The 27,944-nt window shown below is 46.3% G+C and overlaps 1 protein-coding gene across 11 annotated transcripts in view; it reads left to right on the plus strand.

Annotated features, from left to right (window-relative positions):
* The window catches only part of BAZ2A (bromodomain adjacent to zinc finger domain 2A), a 41,040-nt gene that overhangs the window by 6,638 nt on the left and 6,458 nt on the right, over positions 1-27,944 (plus strand). For 5 of the 11 annotated variants that reach the window (XM_030938956.1, XM_010377775.2, XM_010377773.2 and 2 more), the window contains 18 exons: positions 12,473-12,610; positions 14,425-15,018; positions 15,893-16,078; positions 16,787-17,005; positions 17,757-18,230; positions 18,370-18,430; positions 19,783-19,891; positions 20,087-20,188; positions 20,356-20,566; positions 23,337-23,437; positions 23,758-23,823; positions 24,007-24,240; positions 25,063-25,317; positions 25,591-25,805; positions 26,101-26,175; positions 26,686-26,866; positions 26,968-27,027; positions 27,534-27,678. In XM_030938956.1, the coding sequence (XP_030794816.1) occupies positions 12,475-12,610; positions 14,425-15,018; positions 15,893-16,078; positions 16,787-17,005; positions 17,757-18,230; positions 18,370-18,430; positions 19,783-19,891; positions 20,087-20,188; positions 20,356-20,566; positions 23,337-23,437; positions 23,758-23,823; positions 24,007-24,240; positions 25,063-25,317; positions 25,591-25,805; positions 26,101-26,175; positions 26,686-26,866; positions 26,968-27,027; positions 27,534-27,678 (3,424 nt within the window). In that variant the 5' untranslated portion in view covers positions 12,473-12,474. Of the gene's footprint in view, positions 1-2,216; positions 2,313-12,472; positions 12,611-14,424; positions 15,019-15,892; positions 16,079-16,786; positions 17,006-17,731; positions 18,231-18,369; positions 18,431-19,782; positions 19,892-20,086; positions 20,189-20,355; positions 20,567-23,336; positions 23,438-23,757; positions 23,824-24,006; positions 24,241-25,062; positions 25,318-25,590; positions 25,806-26,100; positions 26,176-26,685; positions 26,867-26,967; positions 27,028-27,533; positions 27,679-27,944 lie in introns of those variants that run through there. The other 6 variants (XM_030938957.1, XM_010377778.2, XM_030938958.1 and 3 more) reach the window with 4 other exon arrangements.

Below are 27,944 nucleotides of genomic sequence, written 5' to 3' on the forward strand. Positions count from 1 at the left end.
CTTCTTCCAAGGAGATTCCCCACTGAGGGGATCCCCGCTTCCGTGGCAGAAAGGTGATATCGCATCATCCCTTTCTTTCTCGGTGTTCCCAGTTTTCAGGAGAAGGCAATGCCAATAGCAGTTATCCTTTGTATGGTTTATTGAAGTGAGAGATTTGTCTGCTTTGGGGGAAGACGGAGGGGGATAGCTTGCACCTCCATCTGTACACAAACAGCCCCTCCCCCAGCCTCCCGCAGGAAGTGGCCGGGAAATGGCAGCTGTGCGTTTGCTGCTGCGTGTCTTGTTGTTTTGAAATGTCCATTTTAATCAGATTTGGTTTCATTTTCTGAAGCCTTCTGGGCAAGCTTGGATCTTGCCAACCATGTGGTCCGAGAGACCTTTCGTTGGACTTTTTTTTTTTTTTTTTGTAAACTTGTCAATTGGATGTAGTCAACTTCAGTTGACTCACGTATCCCAATCCCTCCTCCCTAACATCTCTGTCTTCCTGTCTGGTTTTGTTTTGTTTTCCCTTGAGCTAGAGGTCATAGAGAAGCAAACTCAGTTACCTACCAGCGGGGTACACTCTATATAAGTGATGCAAATTCCCCTAGCATAGAGAGCTGTCAGGGAGACTAGGGATCTTTTGTGGCACGAGTAGCTTCTTGGGGTCCTACTTAGTATAGTTATTATGACAGTTTCTATATTGCAGAGCACCTGAGCTAGGGAGCTTGTGAAGAAGGATAGATTCTGAGAAGGGGAGGAAGAGGAACCGGTGAGGAAGATTTAACTATTAGATGGATTTGTGTGTTGGGCGTAGGGACTGATTCACAGACTGAGATTGGTGAACTCGGTCCTCAGTGGTGATTCTAGCCTAAGGGCAGCCCCTGTGGGAAGCCTGTTATTTGACTGAGGGTGCTGGAGATATTACCTTCTGCAGAACTAGCTAATTAGAATAGTACAGTTTGTTATCATATGACTTACTCTTTAATCCATAAAAGAACATCTCCCCTCTTATTCTTCTTGGAGATTGGTAAGCGTTTCCTCTGTTCCCTGCAAAGTCATGTGCCCAGATTTTTTTTTCTTTTCAGTTGATAATCCCAGGATATTTCTCCTATAACATATAGTGATGGACTGTGTGCTATGTCCCCAGGCATTTTGTTGCGCACTGTATTTGGTTAGGGGCAACAGTTGGCCACAGAATTTTATTTGTCTTTCTTTTCTTTTTTTTTTTTTTTGAGACGGAATTTTGCTCTTGTCGCCCAGGCTGGAGTGCAGTGGTATGATCTCGGCTTACTGCAACCTCTGCCTCCGGGGTTCAAGCGAGTCGCCTGCCTCAGCCTCCTGAGTAGCTGGCATTACAGGAGCCTGCCACCACATCCGGCTAATTTCTTTATTTTTAGTAGAGATGGGGTTTCATCATGTTGGCCAGGCTGGTCTTGAATTCCTGACCTCAGGTGATCTACCCACCTCGGCGTCCCGAACTGCAGGGATTACAAGTGTGAGCCACCATGCCTGGTCTCTTTTCTTTTCTTTTCTCTTTTCTCTCTTTTTTTTTGAGATAGGGTCTCACTCCGACGCCCAGGCTGGAGTGCAGTGGTGCCATCGTGGCTCATTGCAGCCCCAACCTCTTCAGCTGAAGTGATCCTCCCACCTCAGCCTCCTGAGTAGCTGGGACCACAGACACACACTACCACACCTGGCTAATTTTTTGTAATTTTTGTAGAGGTGGGGTTTTGCCACTTTGCACAGGCTGGTCTTGAACTCCTAGGCTCAAGTGACCTGTCCACTTTAGCCTCCCAAAGTACTGAGATTACAGGCATGAGCCACCATGCCCAGCCTATGACCACAGGATTTTAGATTTTGAAAGATAAAGTTGTTTTTTTTTTGAGATGGAGTCTTGCACTGTTGCCCAGGCTGGAGTACAGTGGCACCATCTCGACTCACTGCAACCTTCTTCTCCCAGGTTCAAGTGATCCTCCTGCCTCAGCCCTCCAGTAGCTGGAATTACAGGCACGCACCACCGTGCCTGGCTAATTTTTGTATTTTTAGTAGAGACGGGGTTTTGCCATGTTGGTCAGGCTGGTCTCGAACTCGAACTCAGCCTCCCAAAGTGCTGGGGTTACAGGCGTGAGCCACCACGCCCAGCCTTGAAAGATAAAGTTTTAAGATTATTTGGACTATTCTGAAAACTATCTAAGCCTGTCATTTAAATCATCCTTTCACTATTTATTTTCCAGGCAAAAACCTCCCACCTAGATGAAGATCCCTAGATTAAAGATCCAGTATGGGAGCAGATAGACACTTATGATTGTGTGAAAGTGGCATCATCACTAGTAAGATAGCATCATTGCTCTTCTCACTGGGGCTGTTGGGGTTTTTGATATTCTGGAAACAGTAAAAACAAGTCCATCTGTCAGCATCCTTTTTCTTGCCCCTGATTAGTTCCTTTAAGTTGCTGTCCGATGGGGTTGATTTTAAGTTCCCCTTTCTTCAGCCTTTGGTTACTTACCTGAATTGGCACTTGGCAGAACAGCAAGTTGATTTTCCCTGTTTGGGGGTTAAAAGAGTAAAGAAAAGAGAAAGAACTACTCTTGAGTCTTTGGACTTTTAAAAGAAAAGCTGATTTTAAGAAAATAGTGATTTCATTTGATACATGATTGAACTGGGAGCTGAAAGAAGCAAACTTTCATGGCCTTCTTATAAAATGGGTGCGTTTTTTTGTCGAGAGAAATATGTTTCTTAATATTTTAAGCTTCTTGATGAAAGAAAAAATCTGAGATGTAAAGAGAGCTATATGGGCTGACCCCAGAGCCAGTCTAGAATGAAAAGTTCATCTTGTAGTCTTGCGGCTCTGGAATCTAGTATTACTAGGAGAGAAGCAAAGCTTGTTAAGGTTACTGACAGTGTCTTCCTGCTGTTGACCTTTCTTGTCACCACTGAAGAGGTCAAGCACCAAACTGCTATTTTTATTGTTAAAACAGTATAGAAGTTAGTGATTGATAGTGATGTTTGACCTTGTGTGAGATATATCAAGAGCAGCAATAATGCCAAGTATAAAATTTGAGGTAATTCCTGGGAAAAATAATCTTCTTGGTTTGTTTCTTAGAATGTTGGTGTCCTCATATGTCTATGTATAGCCCAAATGAATAGTTTCTCAGTATTACCTCATGTGGGTCAGAAGGACTATTTTTTACCAGCTTGTCAGTCTGCCTAATTTTGAAATTAAAAAAATTGTGCAAAACAAAAAATCCCATGTTTGAAGACATCTGGAAATTGTTTGTCACTAGCAGTAAAAGTAGCATTGGCTTAGTGTTTTGTCTTGTTTCCTCATTAAAGAGAACAATTATTATGGGGGCATTTTGCAGACTAAAATACTGTAATCTTGCCAAAATTTTACCAAAGAAAGGAAGAAGTTTTTAAGAGATAGGTCGTCTTCCTTCTTTTAGTCTTTTGAGGTTGGACTCTGTAACCTGCCTCATGAATGGGGTCCTTAACCTGCCTGCTTAGCTCATTTTTCGGGGTGGAAAAAGTAGAGTCCTGAGCTGTTAGAGTTGAAATTCTGGCCAGGCACGGTGGCTCAGCCTGCAATCCTAGCACTTTGGGAGGCTGAGGCGGGCAGATCACCTGAAGTCAGGAGTTCAAGACCAGCCTGACCAACATGATGAAACTCCGTCTCTACTAAAAATATGAAAATTAGCTGGGTGTGGTGGCGGGCACCTGTAATCCCAGCTATTCGGGAGGCTGAGGCAGGATAATTGCTTGAACCAGGGAGACGGAGGTTGCAGTGAGCCGAGATCATGCCACCGCACCCCAGCCTAGGCGACAGAGCCACACTGTCAAAAAAAAAAAAAAAAAAAAAAGAAAGAAAGAAATTCTAAGAAACAATCAGAGCTGAAAGAGGGAAATAACCTTAATATAACCTCTGGACTGTGGCCTTTAGTGTCTTGCAATTCCAGAGGCATTCCCGGTCTTCTGAGAGTAAAGTGACCGGAAGTGTGGCAGAAAACCTAACCTGTAGTTTCTTTAGTTAACAAATATATAAAAACCTATTATATGCCTTGAGTGTTCTGTTAAACCAAGCAGAACATTTTATTCAGAGCTTACATTTATTTATTTTTCTGTTTTGTTCATTTGGTTGAGAACAGTGGTGCGATCATAGCCCACTGCAGCCTCCAGCTCCTGCGCTCAAATAATCCTCCCACCTCAGCCTCCGGAGAACTTGGCACTACAGGCATATGCCACCACGCCTAGCTAATTTATTGCCTTTTTACATTATCAGTACTTCCCTATTTTTAGGCCTTATTTTCTTCAAGGAGTGGCTACCTAAGTACGTCAAGATTTGGAGCCTTTCTTCCCTCTTGAAATTTTTATCTCTGTGAAGAATGAAGCTGAATTTTGTTTTTGTTCTCTGAAAATAGTAAGAGCAAAGCCCATGACCTTCATTGGATGAGTAAGCTGGTAGTGACAGAAAGCTAGATTTACTCATTCATTTGTTCAGTCCATGGACTCAACAAATATTTCCTTTGGTTCTTTTGTATACTTAACACTAAATTAGGTGCTGGAGATATAATGGTGGAACTTATATCCAACTGATGCTGTGGAACCAACATAATGTAGAAGAAATAAGGACAGAGAACAGTCATCTTTCAAATCTCCTGAACAGCCTGGACATTACAGTTTTCTTTGAGTAGCCCCCTCTTAGTATAGTCTTCCTTCTTTCATTATCTTTGTTCTGCCTCACTTGGAGTCCTGACTAGGGAAGGTAGTTAAGGAGAGGATGGATATTTTGAGCCTTGGTCAGTATATTATATAGTTTGTGTGAGTCAGAGTTGAAGGCAAGCTTGTTACCAGGGCAGTCAGAATGGGTTATCGTGATTGGAGAAGAGGGCATATTTATTTTGTGGCTTGGTACTTGGAATTTTTTTTTTTTGTTTAAATGTAGAGATGGGGTCTCACTATGTTGCCCAGGCCGGTCTTGAATTCCTGGCCTCAAGTGATCCTGCTGAGGTTATAGGCATGAGCCACCTCTCCTGGCCTACTTGGAACTCTCATTGGTGGAGGAAGATGGCTTAGCCAGGGACTTGAGGTTTTTAGATACAAAAGTGAAAGCATCCTCATTTGCAGTGTCAGGAACTGGGACCAGTGAAAACTTGGAACTTTCCCAAGGTGTGGGGCAGGAATGGGACAGCTTTTGCATTAGAATGGAGTTTCTCAGCCTTGGCACTATTGATACGTGGGCCAGATAATATCTTTGTTGTGGTGAGGCTGTCCTGTGTGTTGAAGGATGCCTAGCAGCATCTCTGGCTTCTGCTTGCTAGGTGCCAGTAGCACATACCTTCAGAGATTACTAAATGTCCCCTACAGGGCAGAATTGCCCCGGATGAGAACCTCTGTATTAGAGTGTGGTGGGTAAGCCAGAGATGTGTAGAGTTAGGAAATATCCTTCGGCCGGGCACGGTGGCTCAAGCCTGTAATCCCAGCACTTTGGGAGGCCAAGACGGGCGGATCACGAGGTCAGGAAATCAAGACCATCCTGGCTAACATGGTGAAACCCCGTCTCTACAAAAAAAAGTACAAAAAACTAGCCAGGCGTGGTAGCGGGCGCCTGTAGTCCCAGCTACTGGGGAGGCTGAGGCAGGAGAATGGCGTGAACCCAGGAGGCGGAACTTGCAGTGAGCCGAGATCACGCCACTGCACTCCAGCCTGGGCGACAGAGCGAGACTCCGTCCCAAAAAAAAAAAAAAAAAAAAAGAAATATCCTTCATGATGTTCACAATTTCAAAGCTAAAATGTAGTGGTGTGATTTTTACTATAGAATTTGCCTTTGCTGTTTAGTCAGGATAAACATTTGAAATCTCTCTTATCCCCCCCAACTCCATCTTAGAAACCTCCCATTTGTGAGATTTTGGTGTACTACATGAGAAGAATGAACCAAAGAGCTGCAGGGACCACTGCAATATCCAGCTGTAGGGTGTTAATGTGTCTTGTTGTCCTGGGGGGTAGCCTCAGAGGCCGGAGGGTTAGAAATGGTCAAGGAGGACACCTGTAACAGTGTTGAAATATGTAATATTTATTTCAACACTTTGTGCTTTGTCAGCCTTTTTCTTTTCTTTTCTCTTCTCTTTTCTTTTCTTTTTTTTTGAGATGTAGGCTCACTCTGTCGCCCAGACTGGAGTTGTGCGATCTGGGCTCACTGCAACCTCCACCTCCTGGGTTCAGCCCCTGGAGTAGCTGGGACTACAGGCGCCCGCCACCACACCTGGCTAATTTTTTGTATTTTTGGTAGAGATGGGGTTTCACCATGTTAGCCAGGATGGTCTCGATCTCCTGACCTTGTGATCCGCTTGCCTCGGCCTCCCAAAGTGCTGGGATTACAGGCGTGAGCCACTGCTCCCGGTGTTGTCAGCCTTTTTCTATTAAAACCATGTCACAGGCCCACAGAGTAGCAGCTCTTTGATTGGGACTGAGAGAAAAGCAACCTATTTGGCCCTGTGGGGAGGGCTTTATTGCTTCAAGCTTATAGGGCAATGTCCCTTATCTTACAAATGAAACATAGGAGCTCTTAAAAGATCCGTTTATGTACAGCTGGGACTGGGCTGGGTGTTTGCCTGAATGTACTTCCTGGTATGACAGTCATCTGCTACTCTAGGGGTTGGGCACTGGCTGATTTCTTTTCTCATTTGGCGAAAATCCTATTAGTTCAAAGGGAGATACCCTTCTTTGCTTTACTGTTCTTACTGGCTCTGAATGGGAGGACAGAGTTTACCTTCAGGGTTTATTGTGAAAAGCATCCTGGGTAGGAAGGTTAAAATGAAATAAACTTACGTTTATTGTTGAGAGGAGGTGTTCACATTTCCTTTGTATTCCCATACTGTGACATAATTAATTCCCATATTTAAGTAACATCTAAAATAAGGAGTCAAACTGCATATAAAGAAGTCTGGCTGGATTATCCCTAGTTTTAAATTATATTTATGTTATATGTAGACTGTTTAGACCTGTCTTTTTTTTTTTTTTTTTTTTTTTTTTGGAGATAGAGTGTTGCTCTGTCACCCAGGCTGGAGTGCAATGGTGTGATCTCAGCTCACTGCAACCTCCACCTCCTGGGTTCAAGCAGTTTTCTTGCCTCAGCCTCCTGAGTAGCTGGGCTTACAGGTGCCTGCCACCACACCCAGCTAATTTTTTTGTTTTTGTTTTTGTTTTTTTTTGAGACGGAGTCTCACTCTGTCGCCCAGGCTGGAGTGCAGTGGCCGGATCTCAGCTCACTGCAAGCTCCGCCCCCCGGGTTTACGTCATTCTCCGGCCTCAGCCTCCTGAGTAGCTGGGACTACAGGCACCTGCCACCTCGCCCGGCTCGTTTTTTGTATTTTTCTGTAGAGACGGGGTTTCACCATGTTAGCCAGGATGGTCTTGATCTCCTGACCTCGTGATCCGCCTGTCTCGGCCTCCCAAAGTGCTGGGATTACAGGCTTGAGCCACCGCGCCCGGCCTTTTTTTGTATTTTTAATAGAGATGGTGTTTCACCATATTGGCCAGGCTGGTCTCGAACTCTTGCCCTCAGGTGATCCACCCGACTTGGCCTCCCAAAGTGCTGGGATTATAGGCATGAGCCACTGCGCCCGGCCAGGCCTGATTATCGTTTTGAAAACTGCACAGTCTTTTACTGTTTGTCTAATAATAGTAGCTAACGTAGTCCTGGTGAGGTGGCTTACGCCTGTAATCCCAGCATTTTGGGAGGCCAAGGTGGGAGAATTGCTTGAGGCCAGGAATTTGAGCATCATGGGCGACATAGCGAGACCCTGTGTCTACAAAACAATTTAAAAATTAGCCAGGTGTGGTGGTGAGTGCCTATAGTCCTAGCTACTTGGGAAGCTGAGGCAGGAGGATCGCTGGAGCCCGGGAGTTCCAGACTGCAGTGAGCTATGATCATGCCACTACACTCCACTCTGGACGACAGAGTGAGACTCTGTCTCAAGAAGAAAAAAAAAAGCTAATCTTTATGGAGTGCTTGCTGGATGACAGACACTGTGCTGGGGCTCTAATTTAGATTTTCTCATTTAATCCTCACCAGTCCTGAAAGTGGGTACAAAAATTGTTACAGATGATGAAACTTAGGCCCAGCAAGTGTAAGTAACTTGTCCAAGGTTAAACAGCTAGCTAGTAAATAGTAGAGTTGAGATTTGAACCTAGAGCCCACTACATTGTGCTGACCACATTGCACAGCACAAAGACGATATTATGCGTCTAGGAAGCTTCTTGTAAATGAAGTGGTTGTGGTTCTGATGACAGTTCAGTAGAGACAGGTAGAGAAACCGATCTCAAATACCAGATAACTTCCCATTCCTTTTACTTCTCTGATTTCTGTGAGCCATCCACATATTGTTATTAATACTTACAAAAACCAGGATATGCTGTGCTTTTCCAGAGCAGCAGATAGGAGGTCACAACTTTTTTCGTGGATTCAAATAGAGAATGCAGAAATGAACTGTGACCCATCATTGAGGAGGATATAGTCCACTGCACATAGGACGGAAATTGCATGTGTCTTCTACACCAAGGGAGGTGTGCAAAAAACTGGGGAGAGGAGAGGTGAGGATCAGATGAAATTGGCCCTGTAGGCATAGTATTTCCAGAACTTCTGAAGTGAAGTATTGAATGTCCTCCTTGCTCTGTGGTATAAGCTTTGGAAGGAACCTAACTAGAGACTAAGGAATGAACTTGGCTTTAATTCTTGTACTTCAGAAGGATTATTAATCTCATGATGCTTATTTTTCAGACCCCGTACTGCTGAGGAGTAACTGCTAACTATACTAGGGAAATCCTGGCAGGGTGCAGTGGCTCACAGCTGTAATCCCAGCACTTTGGGAGGCCGCGGTGGGTGGATCACTCGAAATAGGAGTTCGAGACCAGCCTGGCCAACATGGTGTAACTCTGTCTCTACTAAAAAGACAAAAAATTATCTGGGCGTGTTGATGGGTGCCTGTAATCCCAGCTGCTGGGAAGGCTGAGGCAGGAGAATTGCTTGAACCTGGGAGGCGGAGGTTGCAGTGAGCCGAGATCACACCCTTGCACCCCAGCATGGGCAACAAGAGGGAAACTCTGTCTCAAAAAAAAAAAAAAAAAATAGGGAAATCCTGGAGGACCCTGTTTTTTTGTTTTTTTTTTGTTGTTTGTTTTTTAAGACAGGGTTTCGCTCTGTCACCCAGGCTGGAGTGCAATGGCATGATCTTGGCTCACTGCTATCTCCCCTTCCCAGGCTCAAGTGATCCTCCTGCCTCAGCCTCCCAAGTAGCTGGGACTGCAGGTGCTCACCACCATGCCTGGCTAACCTGGGGTCTTTTCACTGTAAAGACTCCGTTTTTTCATTGATGCATGGCAGGTTTAGGTCTGCTACTTAATTTAGAGCAAGCTTGTCCAACCCACCCAGGACAACTTTGAATCCGGCCCAGCACCAATTTGTAAACTTTCTTAAAACATAACATGGAGATTTTTTTGTGATTTTTTTTTTTTTTTTTTTTTTAAAGCTCATCAGCTATCATTAGTGTATTTTATGTGTGGCCCAAGACAATTCTTCTTCCAGTGTGGCCCAGGGAAGCCAAAAGATTGGATACCCCTATTTAGACTAAAGATGAGATATCCTATATGGGAGATCAGTAAGTCCTAAAAACTTTTTCCCTTAAATCAACAAAATGCAAATTGCTTTTATTTTGTAGAGATGGGGTCTTACTATGGTACATAGGCTAGACTTGCACTTTTGGGCTCAAGTAATCTTCCTGCCTCATCCTCCTTGAGCAGCCGAGACTATAGGCAGGAACCACCATGCTCAGCTAACTTTTTTATTTTTTGTGGAGACAGAGCCTTGCTGTGTTTCCCAGGCTGGTCTTGATCTCCTGGCCTCAAGCGATCCTCCTGCTTCGGCCTCCTGAAGCACTGGGATTACAGGCATGAGCCACCATGCTTGGCCTATTTTTATTTTTAAAATCTCAGTTAAAATTGACTAAGATACAGACAATTCGCACATACTATGCAGAGTTTATATTTCATGCTCAGAATTATGCTATTTCACATTTATACTAGTGGTGTCTAATTTGTAGTAATGTAGCATATTTATGAATGTGACTCTTGCAGACTTTGGCCAGTGGGCATATATATATTCTCTTTTTTTTTGAGACAGGGTCATGCTCTGTCACCCAGGCTGGAGTACAGTGGCATGATCATGATCATGGTTCACTGCAGCCTCAATCTCCTGGGCTCAAGTGATCCTTCTGCCTTAGCCTCTCCAGTAAACTAGGACCACAGGTGTGCCCCACCACATCCTGCTACTTTTTTTTTTTCAAGATTAAGTCTCGCTCTTGTTCCCCAGGCTGGAGTGCAATGGCACGATCTCCACTCACTGCAACCTCTGTCTCCTGGGTCCAAGCAATTCTCTTGCCTCAGCCTCCCGAGCTGCTGGGATTACAGGTGCCCACCACCACACCTGGCTAATTTTTGTGTTTTTAGTAGAGACAGGGTTTCACCATGTTGGCCAGGCAGGTCTCGAACTCCTGACCTCAGGTGATCTGCCAGCTTTGACCTCCCAAAGTGCTGGGATTACAGGTGTGAGCCAATGCGCCCGGCCTTCACACCCTGCTACTTTTCAAATGTTTTGTAGAGACTGGTCTCACCATGTTATCCAGCTTGGTCTCAAACTCGTAGCCTCAAACAGTCCTCCTGCTTTGGCTTCCAAAGTATTGGGATTATAGGTGTGAGCCACTATGCCAGGCCTCATCATATATGTATTTAACCAGTGTATTCATTCTTTTGTTTTTTTTTTTTTTTTTGAGACGGAGTCTTGCTCTGTTGCCCAGGCTGGAGTGCAGTGGCGCGATCTCGGCTCACTGCAAGCTCCGCCTCCGGGTTCACGCCATTCTCCTGCCTCAGCCTCCCGAGTAGCTGGGACTACAGGCGCCCGTCACTGCGCCCAGCTAATTTTTTGTATTTTTTTTTATAGAGACGGGGTTTCACCGGGTTAGCTAGGATGGTCTCGATCTCCTGACCTTGTGATCCGCCCGCCTCGGCCTCCCAGAGTGCTGGGATTACAGGCGTGAGCCGCCGCGCCCGGCTGTTCTTTTGTTTTTGGGATAGAGTTTCACTCTTGTCACCCAGGCTGGAGTGCAGTGGCGCAATTTCGGCTCACTGCAACCTCTGCCTTGCGGGTTCAAGTGATTCTTCTTCCTTAGCCTCCTGACTAGCTGGGATTACAGGCGCCCGCCACCACCCAGCTAATTTTTATATTTTTAGTAGAGACAGGGTTTTACCATGTTGGTCAGGCTGGTCTCAAACTCCTGACCTCAGGTGATCCACCCACCCCGGCCTCACAAAGTGCTGGGATTACAGGCATGAGCCACCACACCTGGCCTGAATTCTTCTCTTTTTTAAAATGTAATAACGTAATTCAGGAGTTGCTTTTTCTGTATCAAGACAGATTACGTTTCTCCCATATCGAGTTGGTATGCACTAGGATATCACAAGAATCCGATTGATACGTTAGACTTGAGCAACAGTTCTGGCTTCTGTTTGCTTTCTTTCCTTTCCTCTATCAAAGTTAAATTCATTCTGATCAAGGGCTTCTCATCATTATTAGTAGTATTCAGAAAGGGTAAAAAACTTTTTAATCATACCTCAATGAGCCATTGCACTTTACAGATATAAGTATCTTGCTATTTTCTCTGTGACCCTTTCTTTGTATTTAAGCCACAAAACTAAAACATTAGGTAATAACCATAATAGACATAACAGAATAGTATTTTTTGGGACACCCTCATATTTAATCAATTTTTCACTGCTGACATTTTTCTGACCCATGTTCTTGGGGAGCATAAAGAGTAAAATTATTGCTGGTTGATTTGAGGTTTGCCATTATGATCACCTTTCTGAAATGTATTCTCCTTTTCAAATCCCTTTACTAATGTAACTACTATCTTGAGATGTCTAGGGCTATGGATAGGATAATTAGAAATTATGTTTAGCTCAAGTTTAATAATGAAACAAAGAGTGTTTATCAAATATGCTTTTCTATCAAAAAGATGGCTTTGAGAACCTTTTGTGGGCCTGGGAGGGAGACTTTACCTTGAGGATAAAAACAAAAGGATGGAGATTGTTAAGTGTTACAGTAGAGGGCTAATATCTAATATAGAAGGGTAACCTGGGCTGAGTGGAGCTTACACAGAGGGAAAACTCCTCCAGGCTTGTATCTTGGTTTTTCTTGCTAACTTGTTTTGTTTTTTAATCACCAAAGCTGGCTTTAAAAGACTATTTCCTTAGGGTCATTGCTCACCCTTGGGGCGTATTTTCTCCTTCTCTTTTCTTAGCTTGTACTTTCCCTCACGCAGTACTTAGGTAGGAGAAGGGTAAGTAGGTGGAGGGGAGGGGTCGTTCCCCCTGGAAGATTCCAGGTGACATAACCTTGTTTAACCGCCAGTATTTTTTTCCCCCTCTCTCTCCCCTCCTGCAGAAATGGAGGCAAACGACCATTTTAACTTTACTGGCCTTCCCCCTGCACCTGCTGCCTCAGGACTGAAACCCTCTCCTTCCTCAGGGGAGGGCCTCTACACTAACGGGTCTCCCATGAACTTCCCCCAGCAAGGGAAAAGTGAGTGTGAGGGCTGCTTGGCCTGGGGAGGGAATGGACATCAACCCTTAAGGGTGGATTCATGGGGGATTATTTTGCTTCACTTTGGTCTAGCTGCTGGAGAGAAATCAACTTCTACGAACAAGTTCTAGGGTTTTTTGCAAACATTTTTTGTATTGACTTAAGGTTGGAAGAGGTTAGGAAAACCCAATGGCTTTTTCATCTTAGCCTTTTCTTCTGTCAGCCCTGTTCCCCTGGCTGCTGACAGAGTGGTGAGGTGGCTACTGCTGCTGCTAACCAGGTTGGACTCATGAGAGAGATAAAGGACTAGCCTTCTAAGAAGCTGTTTTTAGAGGTTAGGGAAGGTACACTGGGCCAATACTGAGAGTTGAATGAAGTGCAAGTTGCAGTGTATTGCCTTTTAGTTTGTACATCAGAGAAAGGCAGATGCTAGAAGTACTTATTCCACCTTCTGTCCTTGGATGGAAGGTAGGGACAAGGGAAAATTTAGTGCTTACCTAGTTCCCCAGAGAGAAGTTCATAATTCCATATGGAGGTGTTGCTGCCAGCATTGGGTCTTTTCCTGGATTTGGCTTACCAGTTGCTCTGTACCATGACTCGCCAGGTACCTCTATAATCTTGCTTGGGTTTCAGGTCCTTTATACGTGGAAGCAGAGAGAAGCCCACTTGCTTCCTTCCTTCCTTGCAGCAGAAAAATACTGCTGCTTCTCCCTCCTATCCTCTCCAAAAAGGTTGCAGATGGCAGAAGCTCCTTTATTTCATTGGGTTCCACCCTACCTCTCAAGCTTCCTTAATATCTTGGTTCTTTTTGATTGATTATCCTCCATTCCAGAGGTTGCCATTGATGTTGACAGCTGAACTCTACAGCACTGCATGCAAAGGTCTCCCCCACCCCCCAGCTGGCATATTACCTTCTAGTGCCTATAGGGAAGGGCCAAGCCCAGCCTTCTGAGCTGGGTTCTTGTCACTGTGGTGACTGCAAATTCTATTCTTAGCCCAGCACAAAGTGCTGGATCTGCATGTGCCAGTGAGGTGGAGGTTGTCCCTTTTGGTGCCACTGTGGGGCCAAATAGGCACTGGGGAAAGGGGGCCCCTGGAGAATTCAGTCATGCCCCTCCAAGGGAAGAAATCCCCTAGGGAATGAGAGTAGGGCAGAACGCAAGTCACTGTAGGGAGTCTGCAAACAGTTTCATTTAATTAAAAACAAAAAAAGGGCCAGGCATGGTGGCTCAAGCCTGTAATCCCAGCACTTTGGGAGGCCGAGGCAGGTGGATCACGAGGTCAAGAGATCGAGACCATCCTGGCCAGCACAGTGAAACCCCATCTCTACTAAAAATACAAAAATTAGCCGGGCGTGGTGGTGGGCACCTGTAGTCCCAGCTACTCGGGAGGCTGAGGCAGGAGAATTGACTTGAACCCGGGAGGTGGAGGTTGCAGTGAGTCGAGATTGCGCCATTGCACTCCAGCCTGGCGACTGAGTGAGACTCCATCTCAAAACAAACAAACCAAAAATAAACCAAAAAAAAAAAAAAGCCAGTAGTAAGCAGCAGCATCCAGCTCTGCTGGTGGCTCCCATGGCAGGCCTGGAGTGCTCTCCAGCCCCCTACTCAGCAGCCTCAGCAGCAGTTGCTAAGCCTACATCCAGGAGCTTCTGGGCTTGGTGTTCTCCAGAGACCCAAAAACTAGATAGAGGGGAGGAATCCCCTTTCCCTTTATCATGTCTTTTTCTGGTCAGTGCTATTACTTTGGGTTTGTTTTGGTAGAGTTGCTTGCCTACATATCTGTAACTGACCTTTTCTTTCCTTCTCTGCCAGGTTTGAATGGGGATGTGAATGTTAATGGCTTATCTACTGTATCTCACACTACTACTTCAGGGATTTTGAACTCTGCTCCCCACTCCTCCAGCACCTCACACCTCCATCACCCCAGCGTGGCCTACGACTGTCTCTGGAACTACTCACAGTACCCATCTGCCAATTCTGGCAGCAACCTCAAGGACCCACCCCTTCTCTCCCAGTTCTCGGGGGGACAATACCCACTCAACGGCATCCTTGGGGGCAGCCGGCAACCTTCATCCCCAAGTCACAACACTAACCTTCGGGCTGGGAGCCAAGAGTTCTGGGCCAACGGTACCCAGAGTCCCATGGGGCTTAACTTTGATTCACAAGAACTGTATGATTCCTTTCCTGACCAGAATTTTGAGGTGATGCCCAATGGACCCCCTAGTTTTTTCACCTCCCCACAGACTTCTCCTATGTTGGGATCTAGCATTCAAACCTTTGCACCCTCCCAGGAGGTAGGCAGTGATATCCATCCTGATGAGGCAGCAGAAAAGGAGATGACTTCAGTTGTGGCAGAGAATGGCACTGGCTTGGTAGGCAGCCTGGAACTGGAAGAAGAGCAGCCAGGTATAACTGGGTTGGTGAACTGGGTGGGGAAAGGGAAAATGGAGCTGGGGGGGGATAGTGGCTTTTTGAGGTGAGGAAAACTTGTCTTTTCAGCTCTTTGCAGTGGAGGCTGATTTGCATGTTGGTGATTAGCAATTAGCAGAGCCAAGTGGCTGGTGTTTTTGTGGCAGTAGCACCAGCTCGGGAGTGGGAGTGCAAATTATTTCAAGCTCATGCAGAGCTTCTGGCCTGGAGAGGGCAGGTGGGCGAGCCCGAAACAGCCCCAATAGACACCCTGCATCAAGAAAGGCTTCTTTCAAAATATATGAAGTGGTTAGGGTCTAGCAGTGGGCACTGAGGCTGTTTTAACTAACTGTTGCAGGAGCAGACTGGCTGCTAAAGTCGTCTGAGCCCAACGTAGTGATTGGCATATGAAGGAGGGAAGGAAGCAGGCAGAGCATATCATTATTTGTCTACTCAAGTTTCCTTTTTTTGTTGTTTAGCATTAGTACATGTGACAACCCCTCTCATCTTTTCCCTCAAAATAGATAGAAGCTTAGCTTCCAGTTGATTCCTGATACAAGGGTAATCACCACTCTAAAATTACAGGATGTTTTCTCTGTTTCCCACTGGATGGGGGAGATATCTGAGAACATGATAAAGATCTTGTCTCAGACCCCACTCTCTTTTCCTCTCTTTGCCTGCTGTAGGATTGATTTTACCAGTACATCTCTGCTCAGAGTATCTTGATGTGATCGGTTCCCAGCAAAGACCTGGCCGCAATAAATGTTGAATGAATGAACATCCTTCTAGCAAAGACTGACTGCCTAATATAGCTAAATGAACGAATATAAGGCACTGATTTTGACTTTTGGTCTCTCCTGGGATTTCCTAGAACTGAAGATGTGTGGCTACAATGGCTCTGTCCCTTCTGTGGAATCGTTACACCAAGAGGTCTCAGTCCTGGTCCCTGACCCCACAGTGAGCTGTTTAGATGATCCTTCACATCTTCCTGATCAACTGGAAGACACTCCAATCCTCAGTGAAGACTCTCTGGAGCCTTTCAACTCTCTGGCACCAGGTAGGTTTGGAGGCTGGCTCCCTTTAATTTATCCATGCAGAGTAGCCAACCTTTACCTGAAAGAGACAGTAAAATGGGAAAAGTATTAGGGAATCCATGGCATTGGGGCTTCCAGGTAGGCCTAAGGCAGACCACAGTTACATGCCACTGGCCTTGTTGCACTAACTGAACTCTGAGCTGAATTGGTTCATGTCCCAGGTTATTTCCCAGTATTACTTTTGGCCAAGAGCTCTGGGCTGTAATAATTCACTGGATAGGGACTTATTACCACACAGTTGATCTTTCTGGGTTCTAACAAACTAGGAAGAAAACATTTGTCAGTGAACAGTTACCTTTTACCCCACTGAAGTACAAGAAAGACATATTTTATGATAAATCCTAGAATTTTGCATAGTAATACCACCAATGCCTTTCCTTCCATTTTCATCTTGTAGAGATGAGGTCTTGCTATGTTGCCCAGGCTGGTCTTGAGCTCCAGGCCTCAGGCAATTCTCCTGCCTCGGCCTCCCCTCAAACTTTTATGATCCCTACAATCTCATGACTACTCGTTCAGAGAGAAGGCTTTAGTTGTTACCTAATTTAATATTAGGAAGAATCTTAACACTGTGGGAACTAGAATTGGATATTTTCTGACCAGTGTTTCTTAAGTCTTGCTTTCTGATTTTTTTTCTCATTATCCTCCTCTGATTTTTCTACCCTTGTGAACAGAGCCAGTGAGTGGAGGACTATATGGTATTGATGACACAGAGCTAATGGGTGCAGAGGACAAGCTGCCTCTTGAGGACAGCCCTGTGATTTCTGCCCTTGATTGCCCTTCCCTCAATAATGCTACTGCCTTCAGTCTCCTGGCAGATGATAGTCAAACATCAACCTCTATCTTTGCCAGTCCCACCTCTCCACCTGTCCTAGGGGAGTCTGTCCTGCAAGGTAAGTGAGGGTATGTAGGACAAAGAAAGATGAGAGAATAAGTTTCATAGTTAGGGCCTTAAGAGTGGGAAATCTGGCCAGGCACAGTGGCTCACACCTGTAATCCCAACACTTCGGGAGGCCGAGGCAGGCGGATCACCTGAGATCAGGAGTTCAAGACCACCTGGCCAACATGGTGAAACCTCGCCTGTACTAAAAATACAAAATTAGCCAGGTGTGGTGGCACGCGCCTGTAATTCCAGCTACTTGGGAGGCTGAAGCAGGAGAATCGTTTGGCCCTGGGAAGTGGAGGTTGCAGTGAACTGAGATTGTGTCATTGCACTCCAGCCTAGGCAACAGAGCGAGACTCCATCTCAAAAAAAAAAGTGGGAAAGCAAGAGCACCTTGCTGGGAGCTGAGGGGCTGTGGGATAGTGTATGGTGGGACTAAAAGAGGCACAGACTGCTATACTCTGACCTGTGCCCTCTGCTTTGAAGAACTTGTGAGACTTGGAATTTGTAGGGAGAAGGAGGCCAGAGGCTTTATTGGCACCAGGTAAAAGGTGTTTCTTCACACAGTGACATCTGTAGCATCTTTACCCTTTAATCTTCATGATTGGTTGGGAGAAAAAGCTGCTACTTTTTCCAACCCTAGGGAAGACCCCTTGAAGTAACCCTGTTTAGCTTGGTCCAGGTTTGACTGAGTAGATTCTCTTGTTTTATGTGATGCCTTTTTTTTTTTTTTAAGCCTATCCTGTCCCTTTGGATTCTAGATAACAGCTTTGACCTGAATAATGGTAGTGACGCTGAACAGGAAGAAATGGAAACTCAGTCTTCAGACTTCCCACCATCCCTGACCCAGCCAGCTCCTGATCAGTCATCCACTATTCAGCTACATCCAGCAACCTCACCAGCAGTCTCACCAACAACCTCCCCAGCAGTCTCCCTAGTGGTTTCTCCAGCAGCCTCCCCAGAAATCTCTCCAGAAGTTTGTCCCGCAGCTTCTACAGTTGTCTCTCCAGCAGTCTTCTCAGTGGTCTCTCCAGCTTCCTCAGCAGTCCTCCCAGCAGTTTCCTCAGAAGTCCCCTTGACGGCTTCAGTGACATCCCCAAAAGCCTCTCCTGTAACTTCCCCAGCAGCTGCCTTTCCAACAGCCTCCCCAGCAAATAAGGATGCCAGCAGCTTCCTAGAAACCACTGCTGACCTGGAAGAGATCACTGGAGAGGAACTCACTGCTTCTGGTAGTGGTGAGTATCCAGATTCTATTCTATCCCTGTCTGGTTCCAAGAAACTTTTCTGTCCCATGTTGCAGTTAGCCTTTCCCTGCTGGTCTATTGTTTAAATATTTTGCTTGAACTCTTAACTTGGGTATCCCTTCCTCCCAAGGTGATGTCATGAGGAGACGTATTGCTACCCCAGAAGAAGTTCGTCTTCCCCTCCAACATGGGTAAATGCTCTAGTTTGCTACATTTATTGACCTTGATAAGTTTAATGCACAACTCTAGAAAGAAGGGAATGCCTCTTTTCCTCTGAGATGGGGGAGGAATGAGCCAGACAAGAGTAGATTACAGGACAGTTATCTGCAGTGATAATGTTTCTTGGCATGAGATTCCTAGGTTTTCCGTCTTCTCTCAAGGTCTGTCTTCCATCACCTATTCTTTTTTTTTTTTTTTTTTTTTTGAGACGGAGTCTTGCTCTGCCGCCCAGGCTGGAGTGCAGTGGCCGGCTCTCAGCTCACTGCAAGCTCCGCCTCCCGGGTTCACGCCATTCTCCTGTCTCAGCCTCCCGAGTAGCTGGGACTACAGGCGCCCGCCTCGTCGCCCGGCTATGTTTTCGTATTTTTTAGTAGAGACGGGGTTTCACCGTATTAGCCAGGATGGTCTCGATCTCCTGACCTCGTGATCCGCCCGTCTCGGCCTCCCAAAGTGCTGGGATTACAGGCTTGAGCCACCGCGCCCGGCCCATCACCTATTCTTTCTTCATCTTGTAGTGACTCAATTTTGCCCAAGGAGCTCCAGCTATTATCTTTTCCGAACCCTAAGGCTCACATCCAAACTAGCTGGCTTGTCCTATTTCTGTAGAGAAGGAATAGTAATGAATGAGGAGCGACTTAGTACTAACAAATTGAGGTGGTTTTGTTGTTTTAATGCTCTTAGGAGAGGTAAGGGCAGGAACAGTACATGACCAAAATGAACAAACTAGCTGACACCAGGGCCTTGTGGAAATAACTGCCTTCCTGGATCTTCCCCACCCCTCCCCTTCAAGGCTACTTGTGGTCACTAAGTCTGAGTACTGCTTAAAATTTTGAGAGAAAGATTAGAATTAGTCTTAGAATAATACTGCTCAGAACACAGAGTTCCTAACTAAACCCTGGCATATTGAGTCTTTTCATGGAGTCAGCAGCAAATTTACTTTTCTGCTTGCCTCCCTGTCCTTTGTCTTCTGCCTTTATTCCCCTTAGGTCTTTATCCTCTTTACTGGAAATCCAGTAACTGCCCTGAATGGCTCAGGGAGGGGTTTCTGACTGCTTATCTCACTGATTTTGTAAAGCGGGGGTGGAGATCTCTCTGAGCTTGTGCAGTTTTGTGTATGCTTTTCTCCTAAGGACCTTGTTGTATTTGCTGGAGCTTAAGTCAGCCTTCTATCCAAGCTTATCTCTGTTGGTGCTTTTGCATCTGCTTGCAGTTCTAGAGATACAAATGTGGGGAGGGCCATCTGCTCAGAGGGCTTGGCTCTTAGGTGGCATGGGAGTGGGTAGGGGTGTGACCTGGCGGCAGGGCCCATGTGCTTCTCTGGCAGGTGGCGGAGAGAGGTGCGCATCAAGAAGGGCAGCCACCGATGGCAGGGGGAGACCTGGTATTATGGCCCCTGTGGGAAGAGGATGAAGCAATTTCCAGAAGTGATCAAGGTAATGTAGCTTTTTTTTAAAGGACTCCTTTCTTGGGCTCAGTGGACTCCTTTCCACTGCCTAAGACTCCGTTCTTGGGCTCAGTGGCAAGAGGCTGCCATTGTCTGCTCTGGGTCTGTTCTGCTTGTGCCTTTGCTGACCAGATACATGGTAGGATTCCAGCTTTATTAATGTTACTTTACTTCCTCCTCTTAGTACCTGAGCCGCAATGTGGTACACAGTGTCCGCCGTGAGCACTTCAGCTTCAGTCCCCGTATGCCTGTTGGAGATTTCTTTGAAGAAAGAGACACGCCAGAGGTGCAGACCCAAGGGTTAAATACGCTTTTGTCCCTGAGGACGAGTTGGTGGACAAGCTGCAGCTTCCTCTTGTGGGGTTTGAAGGTTCTGGGGCATTGAATGGTTCCGAGGGTCTAGTGGCCTGCACTGATTCCTTCCTACTGTAACAGTCTCCCTTGCTACCTTAGGGCTTGCAGTGGGTGCAGCTCTCAGCAGAGGAGATCCCATCGAGGATTCAGGCAATTACTGGCAAACGGGGTCGACCTCGAAACACTGAGAAGACTAAGACTAAGGAAGTCCCCAAGGTGAAACGGGGCCGAGGTCGGCCACCTAAGGTCAAAATCACTGAGCTATTGGACAAGACAGACAACCGCCTCCTAAAGAAACTGGAGGCCCAAGGTACAGTGGTGTTTCTTACTTTGGAATTCGGCTGCCTCCGTGAGGTATCTAAAATGTTGATGAATTGCTAATACCTGGATTTCCCAGGAGCGTGACTAACATTATCTGGGAAGAATGAATCTGAATCAGCTTTTCTTTGGAATCCAGCGTTATAGTCCCAGCGCTTGGGAATGCTTCTTTTCCAGCCATATTCTTTGTTGAGTTGCTGCTACCAGTGAAACCTTGGGCTGTCTCCAGATGTGTTTAGCCCAGAGGAGAGGACTTTCTTGCCCTTTCTTTCCATTTTTTAGCTCCTTGTCTTATACTGGTTCAGTTGTACCCTCTTACCTTACTCATTTTTACGATCATGGAGGTTCAGAATTCACATCTGAATTTAAAAGATAATTGGGAGCCAGGCATGGTGGTGTGTGCCTAATAATCCCAGTTACCCAGGAGGCTGAGGCAGGCAGGAGAGGATCACTTGAGCCCAGGAGTTTGGAGGCTGCAGTAAACTGCAGTTGTGTTATTGCACTCCAGCCTAGGTAACACAGCAAGACCCTGTTTCTAAAAAAAAAATAATAGGCCGGGCACAGTGTCTCATGCCTGTAATCCCACCTCTTTGGGAGGCCAAGGCAGGCGGATCTTGAGGTCAAGAGATCAAGACTATCCCAGCAAACATGGTGAAACCCCATCTCTACTAAAAAAAAAAAATTAGCTGGCTTGGTGGTGCATGCCTGTAGTCCCAGCTACTCGGGAGGCTGAGGCAGGAGAGTAACTTGAACCCAGGAGGCAGAGGTTGCCATGAGCTGAGATCGCACCATTGCACTCCAGCCTGGACAACAAGAGTGAAACTCCATCTCCAAATAATAATAATAATAATAATAATAGGCACTGTTTTGGTGGATGGACGGGTGAGAAATACCTAAATTTTTCAGTAAATAGTGCATTTACCCTGGTGTAGTGTGAAGAATGTGAAAAAACTTAGTCTTGATTCTCACTCAGACACGTAGCTCTGTCATGTTTCAACCAAATGACCTAGAACAAGTCTCTTTTTTTTTTTTTTTTGAGATGGAGTCTCACTCTGTCACCCAGGCTGGAGTGCAGTGGTGCGATCTCGGCTCACTGCAAGCCCCGCCTCCTGGGTTCACGCCATTCTCCTGCCTCAGCCTCCTGACTAGCTGGGACTACAGGCGCCCGCCGCCACGCCTGGCTAATTTTTTGTATTTTTGGTGGAGGCAGGGTTTCACCATGTTAGCCAGGATGGTCTCGATCTCCTGACCTCGTGATCCACCTGCCTTGGCCTCTCAAAATGTTGGGATTGCAGGCGTAATACACCGCACCTGACCTTTTTTTTTTTTTCTTTTCTTTTTTTTTTTTTGAGATGGATTTTTGCTCTTGTTGCCCAGGCTGGAGTGCAATGGTGTGATCTTGGCTTACCGCAACCTCCCAGGTTTAAGCGATTCCCTAGTTAAAACCTCCCAGGTTTAAGCGATTCTGCTGCCTCAGCCTCCAGAGTAGCTGGGATTATAGGCGTGTGCCACCACACCCGGCTAATTTTGTATTTTTAGTAGAGATGGGGTTTCTCCATGTTGGTCAGGCTGGTCTCGAACTCCTGACCTCAGGTGATCCACCTGCCTCAGCCTCCCAGAGTGCTGGGATTACAGGCGTGAGTCACTGCACCCGGCCAAGTCTCATATTTTAATCAAAGCCTTAGGTGGTTCATCTGCCCGTAATTGTCTTAAAGGTTTGTCATGTAGACATGTGGTGGCATTTCTATACCAGAAACAAATTAATAAATATTGTCATGTCAGGGCCAGGCACGGTGGCTCACTGCTGTAATCCCAACTCTTTGGGAGGCTAAGACCAGCGGACCATGAGGTCAGGCGATCGAGACCGTCCTGGCTAAAACGGTGAAACCCCTCCTGTACTAAAAATACAAAAAATTAGCAGGGCGTGTTGGCCACACACCTGTAGTCCCAGCTACTCAGGAGGCTGAGGCAGGAGAATGGCTTGAACCTGGGAGGCAGAGGTTGCAGTGAACCGAGATTGTGCCATTGCACTCCAGCCTGGGCGACAGAGCAAGACTCCGTGTCTGTATATACATACATATATATACACATACATATATATATTTATAGAGAGAGAGAGAGTCATGTCAGAGACATCAATTATGAAATACTCTATTGCTTGCAGAATCATACTTCCCCAAGTCTTCCGGAAGGAAGAAATTCAGAACTTTTAGTGAAGCAAGACATGGAGCTGAGCATGATCAATAACTATGTCAATGTTGATCTGATTCTTTTGAGGTGTCCGCTGTGTGGGCTTTTTTTCGGCACATCCTTGGTTAATCAGTGCTTCTAACTACTACCCTCTTTCCCTGACATTTTGGCTTGCTATATCTTTTCTCTGCTCTCTGCTCTAAAATCAGTCCGTGGGTTGCTGCTCTTGTCAGGTATCCTGGGATAGAGATTGGCTACAAGGCTACTCTGCCATTGTGGCCTCTTTTCTATCAGCAGGACACCTCGTAAAGCAGTCTGATTGGAGCCAGGGGTGGGTGCTTCTGGGCAGATGTCATTTGAGTTCTTTGTGCCACCCCCATAGCAGGTGCCTCTCCTACATTTTTCCCCCCAATGTTTTATTATGTATACTTAAAAAAAAAAAAAAAAAAAACTACTCTAGATTCTTCAGGGAACTGCTTGGGAGGCCAGCTTTGAGACAGGCATGTGTTGCCCTGGACGCTAGAGAACTGCCTTCCTGCCTCACTTGTTTCATTTTTCTTTCTGCTCTCAAGAAACATCGAATGAGGAAGATAAAGCAAAGATTGGTAAAAGCAAGAAGAAGGTGAGGCAGAAGGTACAACGGGGAGAGTGTCAGACTACTATCCAAGGGCAGGTGAGGGACATCAGAGAGATGACACAGTAGGTTAATTTTTCCTACAACCTACTTCATCTTTTATTTTCATCTCCCACATCCAGCACTCCCTGTGTAGCAGTATATCTTCATTACCCTGAAATTTCTTGCACTTGATTTAGAGAATTGGGCTTGTTCAAAAATAATGTGGGCATCTCTAGGGTGAGAGAATTAATCCATTGCCAACCCCTCATTCCATCTCTCACCTCTCCTCCCCAGCACCCTTGTCTGTTTTTGAATCCTAGCCCAAGCAGAGATGCTTTCAGAGTTTGAGGAGAAATGACTTCCCTTATGGTTTACAGGCCAGAAATAAGCGGAAACAAGAGACCAAGAGCTTAAAGCAGAAGGAAGCTAAGAAGAAATCCAAGGTAGGTGCATGTACAAACTTGCCAAGTATAATTTTGAAGCCACTAAACTGATTTTGCAAGACACGTACATCAGTCTTGTTTTATAGTGAGATTTCTGGGCTGTGAGGTTGGGAGGACTGGGAACAGGGAAGGATAGTAACTGGTATCTTTATGGCACTCTTGGTTCCTCTTTTCCTTGGGTAGGCTGAGAAAGAAAAGGGAAAGACAAAGCAGGAAAAACTGAAGGAAAAAGTCAAGAGGGAAAAGAAGGAGAAGGTAAAAATGAAGGAAAAGGAGGAGGTGGCCAAAGCCAAGCCAGCCTGTAAAGCAGATAAGACCCTGGCCACACAGAGGCGCTTGGAGGAACGGCAGAGGCAACAGATGATCTTGGAGGAAATGAAGAAGCCAACAGAGGATATGTGTCTGACTGACCACCAGGTAGTGAGGAGAGAGTAACAGTTCCCTGGTCAGTTGGGAAGACTTTCCTTAAAAAAAAAAAAAAAAAAACGGGCCGGGCGCGGTGGCTCAAGCCTGTAATCCCAGCACTTTGGGAGGCCGAGACGGGCGGATCACGAGGTCAGGAGATCGAGACCATCCTGGCTAACACGGTGAAACCCCGTCTAAAAAATACAAAAAACTAGCCGGGCGAGGTGGCGGGCGCCTGTAGTCCCAGCTACTCGGGAGGCTGAGGCAGGAGAATGGCATAAACCCGGGAGGCGGAGCTTGCAGTGAGCTGAGATCCGGCCACTGCACTCCAGCCAGCCTGGGCGGCAGAGCGAGACTCCATCTCAAAAAAAAAAAAAAAAAAAACAGGGACTTCTGCAATGGGAGAAACATTTCCATTAAAGATTAAAGGAAGGCCGGGTGCCATGGCTCACACCTGTAATCCCAGCACTTTGGGAGGGCTGAGGCGGGCAGATTGCTCGAGCCCAGTAGTTCAAGACCAGCCTGGGCAACATGGTGAGACCTCATCTCTACAAAAAATGTGAAAATTAGCTGGGTATGGTGGCATGTACCTGTCTGTAGTCCCAGCTATTTGGGAGACTGAGGTGGGAGAATTCCTTGGGTTTAGGAGGTCAAGGCTGCAGTGAGCAGAGGTCATGCCACTGCACTCTGGCTTGGGTGACAAGAGTGAGACCCTATCTCAAAAAAAAAAAAAAAAAATTACATAAAGATTAAAGGAAGAACCCCAGTGTTAACTTTTGTTTTAAAAAACAGTTAACACTATTTTATTTTAACAGAACACTTTTATCTCTCTAGCCCCTGCCTGACTTCTCACGAGTCCCTGGTCTGACATTGCCCAGTGGGGCCTTCTCAGACTGCTTGACCATTGTGGAGTTCCTGCATAGCTTTGGCAAGGTGCTGGGCTTTGATCCTGCCAAAGATGTGCCTAGCCTGGGGGTCCTGCAGGAGGGACTCCTGTGTCAGGGCGACAGCTTGGGTGAGGTGCAAGACCTGCTGGTGAGGCTGCTGAAGGCTGCACTCCATGATCCTGGCTTGCCCTCCTACTGTCAGGTGAGTGCAAGTCCCTCCCAAAGTAACCAGGACAAGTAAAGGAGATAGAACTACTTAGTGTTTCTCTTTTCCTTATATTTTTCCATTTCTTTTTCTTCCTGACTCCTCTCTCCTTATTTTATTTTTCTTTATTTTACTCCTTTTCTTTTGTGGTCTTTTGTATGCTATCTTAACCCCCATAGTTCTCTTCTGGTGTATTTTCCTGTTGCACATTCACCCAGCTTGGTTGTTTGTCTTTCCCTACTCACTCCCATTATGCTCTCCTCCACACAGTCCCTAAAGATCTTGGGGGAGAAAGTGTCTGAGATCCCACTGACAAGAGACAATGTGTCGGAGATCCTGCGCTGCTTCCTTATGGCATATGGAGTAGAGCCAGCCCTCTGTGACCGCCTGCGCACCCAGCCTTTTCAGGCCCAGTCACCCCAGCAGAAGGCTGCTGTCCTGGCCTTCCTTGTGCATGAGCTCAATGGCTCCACCCTCATCATCAAGTGAGAGGCTGGGAGTGGGGATGGTCATTGTATGCCTTGCATCAGAATGGGATGGAGGACTTCTAGCTTTCCAGAAGTCCTCAGAAATATGTGTTCACTGCCATGTTCTGAAGATGTGGAGTGACTTGGGACTGAATTGCAGTGCCCTCCCTGGGAGAGCCTAAGCCTTCCTCTGCCATTCATCTGATCTAGTTTCTAGGCTGGAACTCCTTTTTCAACTGTAGCCCCTTTACCCTTGAGCCTCCTTTCCCGTTTTTTGTGCTGCCACTTCATCCTATTCCCTATTCCCCTGCAGTGAGATTGACAAGACTCTGGAGAGTATGTCCAGCTACAGGAAAAACAAGTGGATTGTTGAAGGTCGGCTCCGGAGGTAGGGACCAAACAGGGTAGAGCCCCAGAGAGGAGAGAAGTGGGGCGGGTGAAGCATAGCCGGGGTTTTGGCGTGAAATGTGATGCTTTAGCCCCTTCCCTGGGTTTGGGACCTTACCAGGGCCCAGGGTGGTTTGGAGTCCAGGTATTTCTTTTGTGGCACTATCATGTTCCTCACCAGTTTCCCTTAATTTTTTTTGAGATGGAGTCTTGCTCTGTTGCCCAGCCTGGAATGCAATAGTGCGGTCTCGGCTCACTGCAACCTCTGCCTCCCATGTTCAAGCGATTCTCCTGCCTCAGTCTCCCAAGTAGCTGGGATTACAGGTGCCCGCCACCACACCTGGCTGATTTTTGTATTTTTAGTAGAGACAGGGTTTCACCATGTTGGCCAGGCTGGTCTCGAACTCCTGACCTCAGGTGATCCGCCTGCCTTGGCCTCCCAAAGTGCTGGAATTATAGGTGTGAGCCACTGCGCTCGGCCATCCCTTAATCTTTCTCCATCTGTTTCAAGACTGAAAACTGTTCTGGCCAAGCGAACTGGGCGGTCTGAGGTAGAGATGGAAGGGCCAGAGGAATGCCTGGGACGGAGGCGCAGTTCTCGGATCATGGAGGAGACCAGTGGCATGGAAGAAGAGGAAGAAGAGGAGTCTATAGCAGCTGTCCATGGCCGCAGGGGTCGAAGAGATGGAGAGGTACTGGCCCAAGATCAAGGAAAGTGGGAGTTAGAAAATAGATTCCTCTTTCTTGAATCTGATAACCTCCTTTTTCTTAATGCTCACATGTTTCTCCCCAGGTTGATGCCACAGCATCTAGCATCCCGGAGCTAGAGCGCCAGATAGAAAAACTCAGTAAGGTATTGTGCTTCTAACCTCCCAAGAGTTGGAGATATGGGCTGGGCAAGAATTGATCACCGTATTTTTTAAATTGAATTTTAATTTTTATTCTTTTGAGATGGGGTTTCTGTTACCCAGGCTGGAGTGCAGTGGTATGATCATGGCTCACTGCAGCCTCAACTTCCTGGGCTTAGGTGATCCTCCCAAGTAGCTGGGACTACAGGCGGAAGCCACCATGCCTGGCCAATTTTTGTGTTTTTATAGAGACAGAGTTTCCACATGTTACCTAGGCTGGTAACATGGAACTCCTGGGCTCTAGCAATCCACCTGCCTCGGCCTCCCAAAGTGCTCAGATCACAGGCGTGAGCCACCGCTCTTGACCTTAATCACCTTCTGAGTTAGGCCCAGATGGCATCACTTTTATAGAGGGGCTTAGAGCCATTGCCTTTCTCCGATATATTGGATGAATTCACCACTGTCACTCTAGAAATGTGTTTATTCATCTTCATTTTCATTGTCTACCCAGCGTCAGCTTTTCTTTCGCAGAAAGCTGCTTCACTCATCCCAGATGCTTCGGGCGGTCTCCCTGGGTCAAGACCGCTACAGACGTCGCTACTGGGTATTGCCATATTTGGCTGGTATCTTTGTAGAAGGAACAGAGGGGAACTTAGGTAGGTGTGTCTGTGGGAGTGTGGATTCTGAGTCCTATCAAACAAGAATTAAATAATTCCTTTTCCTTAGTAGTCTTGGGCTTCTTTCATTTTCTGATAATAGGGTGTAATGGTTAAGAGCACAGATTTTAGAGTAAAGCTGCCTACCCACCTGCTCTGCCATTTCCAGCTGTATATTTCTGTTTCTTCATTTGTGAAGTTGAGATAATAATAGTATTTGTATTTCATGAGGCTACTGAGAGGATTAAAATGAGTTAAGTCTCTTA

This window comes from Rhinopithecus roxellana, chromosome 10 (genome assembly GCF_007565055.1).
Source record: "Rhinopithecus roxellana isolate Shanxi Qingling chromosome 10, ASM756505v1, whole genome shotgun sequence".
Taxonomy (NCBI): domain Eukaryota; kingdom Metazoa; phylum Chordata; class Mammalia; order Primates; family Cercopithecidae; genus Rhinopithecus; species Rhinopithecus roxellana.